At 48.7% G+C, this 3,211-nt stretch overlaps 1 protein-coding gene across 1 annotated transcript in view; it reads left to right on the forward strand.

Annotated features, from left to right (window-relative positions):
• ebf2 (EBF transcription factor 2) overlaps positions 1–3,211 on the forward strand; it is a gene marked incomplete in the record, with an annotated part of 30,766 nt that overhangs the window by 6,624 nt on the left and 20,931 nt on the right. The window contains 1 exon segment of the mRNA XM_014014305.1: positions 1,370–1,438. Coding sequence (XP_013869759.1) covers positions 1,370–1,438 — 69 coding nt within the window.

Consider the following 3,211-nt stretch of genomic DNA (forward strand, 5'->3'; position numbering starts at 1 on the left):
CACACACACACACACACACACACACACACACACTGATTGAAATCATTGCCTACAGGGGACTAAAGCCAAATATCCATTACTCTCCTTCACCCTGTTTTTCTCAGTCAGCTTGAAATGCATTTTTTTTGGCCACACGCTCGGGGCTCTAGCCTTTTTGAAACGTGCCTGGTTGTTGAACTATAAGTTTGGCCTGTCTGTCATCATCCTTGTTACAGTGGTGACCGCCTGCAGCTTTCCGCTGTAACGCAGCACGTCACACGTCACTGGTGCAGCTCCTGTTCCTTCTTGGACCCTCCTCTCCTCCCTGGCCTGGGACTTTTGCAGCCAGACTTCAGTTAACAGTAAAAGGCAGTTTAGGGGGGAAATGGTTTCCCACTTCCGTGCCACATGTCAGCATGTGTGAGAATGGAAGGACAAGTGTGGTTTTGCAGGCAGTGCTAAAGAGTTGTTTAAAAAGTCAAATCAGGTGAGTGAAGTATATTAAGACAGACGGGTTTTGGTTGTTTTTAGGTGAAGGAGGAAACAATCAGTGAAAGCAGATTTACAGACGAGGGGGAGTCTGATGAACGGGGTCTGKAAGTGGGGCAGGATTCGGAGGCAGCAGGGGTAAGGATGCCGGCCCGGGACCTGCGGAGAGGGACTGAGACGGGCCTGGGTTTTGCCCATTGTGTAGCCAGCAGATGCCCGAATGTGACTCACAGCTGGCTAATAACAGAGCCGAGGAGGCAGAGGGCAAGCGTCACAGCTGGGGAGTGAGGCCGTCTGACAGGGGGGCGGAGGGGGGAAGGGCAGGGCCAAGCTGGGACACGGGAGGGTTGAGGCGAGGTGTAGGGGTGGCAGATGGTTAGGGGTGGGGGCACCTTTGTTATGCAGTGAAGGGGACTTTGGAGGGGGGGGCGTGTGGCTGGCCAGCAGGCTCCTCGGACAGGACTGGTGACGAATGGTAGGATGTTGTGGGACAGTGTGTGTGTGTGTGTGTGTGTGTGTGTGTGTGTGTGTGTGTGTGTGTGTGTTTGTGTGTGTGTGTGCAGTGAAGCTGCATGGGGGTTGAGTTTGATTTTAGAATCAATGTGACAGATTGCCTGGCTGGCTTTTCACTTTTGAATGGTCTCTCACTGTTTGTAGGGTGTGTTGTTGTACCTTTTCTTCTTCTTTTTTTTATTCTTTTGTCCGTTCCTCCCCTCCCCTCTCCTGCCTCCTTTGTGTGCTCCTGGATTTTGGCCGACCGCAGGGCAGAGTTGTCTGGGCCTGTGGCTGTGGATGGGCCAGACAAATGTTGGCTATACTCCTGTTTAATTTAGTTTTCGTTTTTTCCCCCTCCAGTACTGACTTTTCCCCCTTTCTTGTTTCCCTGTTTCCACCAAATCAGTCGCTGCTGCGAGAAGAAAAGTTGTGGCAATCGAAACGAGACACCCTCTGATCCAGTCATCATTGACAGGTAATAAAATGAAACTTACACACTGTCCAAAACCTCACAAACATCTATGATGTTTAGTGTCATTTTACACTTCTTTAATGCCAGCTGTAACACACCAGCTTTCCTGCACAACTTTGTGTTTACTTGTTGCTCTGTCTTCAGGCCTTTGCAGAACAATTTGCCCTGAAACCTGACATAAAGAAAGATTTTCCTTTTATCAGAAGCATGTGTATCTTTCATCAGGTGTGATAAATGCTTRCCCTGACAGCCAGTTACCAGCCCTAACGGTGAATGACTGCCTCTGTAATCAGCGTGTGCGAGAGTCTTCACGTCCCCGTCTTTCTGCGGAGGCCTTCCTCTGTCTGCGTGGCATTACCCCGCGTGATAAATGCTCACGAGCAAAGCACGAGGCGCTGTGTGAGATAGTTCCTCTGTGATGTCAGAGACCTTCATCACCTCTTTCTTCCTCGCTCATCCACTCGCTCCTGCCTTCTGCTCCTCACCCCTCTCTTCTTACTCGCAAATGTCTGTCAAGGAAACACTCACTTCATATACGTCAAGGACCCTTTTCCTTCCCCTCCTCAGTTCGAGCTGGCTGACTGTTGACAGTGCGTCTCAGAGGATCTCAGCTGAAGATAGTTTTTTTTGTATAACGGAAAAAAAATTGGCCTGTTGTCTTTTGAATTTTCCCAGAATACACCAGAGCAGCTGCTTTTTAAATTTTCTGTGGCGCATTACTCCCACAATAACTCCATCATTGTTCCTCACAACATGATGAACGTTTGTGAGCATCGTGACGTATTCCTGATGAGGGCTGAGCAGGGTTTTTGTTTTTGCGACTTGTTTTGTCCGTGCAGCTTTTAGGGATTGATTTAAATGAAATCTCTGACCTACTGTAGTCTCTAATCACTCTGGGCATTTTCGTGAAGGGGGCTTCTCCATCGTAAACCCTCTCCAGAGGGAGCAGCCAATTAGCAGGCCGTTAATTTCTGATAAGCCCGTGGATTTTCAGCGTTAGCCCTTACGCCCTTTCATTCTCGGTTTTGTTTCTGCTAAAGGAGTGGGAAAGTAAAATGATTGGCAGGACACAATGCGTGTATGTGTGTCGCCAGCATGTTTGTGTGCACACACAGAGAAAGATGTATGTTTTTAGTGTTTGTGTCTTTATTTATGTATGTATATAGATGTATGAGCGATTGCCTGTGAGTCTGTGTGACCCTTACTATGACCTCACCCCCCCCAAGTCAGTGCTTGGAGCTTAAATTATTCATGTTCGTATGTGTGTGTGTGTTTGCAGTCGTGTGTGTTTCTGTGGCTCCAATAATCAGCCTCCTGCTCCCAGCCCCAACACCTGTTCTCCAATTAACATGCAGCGTGCTGGGGGCCCACTGGCTCCTTTCGCCCAGCCACAGCTTTCCACCCCTTTTTTCTCCTTCTTTATTCCTTCCTCTCACACTCTCAGCCTGCTTGTAGACACCAGCACCTCTTGCTCTTTCCATTTGCTTCTTACTATTTCTTTCTTCCGTATTCCCTGGCTCCTCTTTTTTTTTCTTTCATTCTTCTCACTACCCCATTCCCTTTAGCCTGTCTAATTTTGCCATAATTAGGTGGTGTCATTAGGACACCTACCCAAGCACAAGGGAGACTGCAATTCCCCAAACAGCCCAAACCCCCCACTTTTCTAATCTCCTTTCCATATTGTTTCAGTTTTCTCTCTCCCCCCACTTCTCCTCTTGCTTTCCGCGGCTGCCCTCCCCTCCTCCTCCTCCTCCTCCTCCTGCTCCCTAATCCTGA

The sequence above is a fragment of the Austrofundulus limnaeus genome, unplaced genomic scaffold, assembly GCF_001266775.1.
Source record: "Austrofundulus limnaeus strain Quisiro unplaced genomic scaffold, Austrofundulus_limnaeus-1.0 Scaffold114, whole genome shotgun sequence".
NCBI classification, from domain to species: Eukaryota; Metazoa; Chordata; class Actinopteri; order Cyprinodontiformes; family Rivulidae; genus Austrofundulus; species Austrofundulus limnaeus.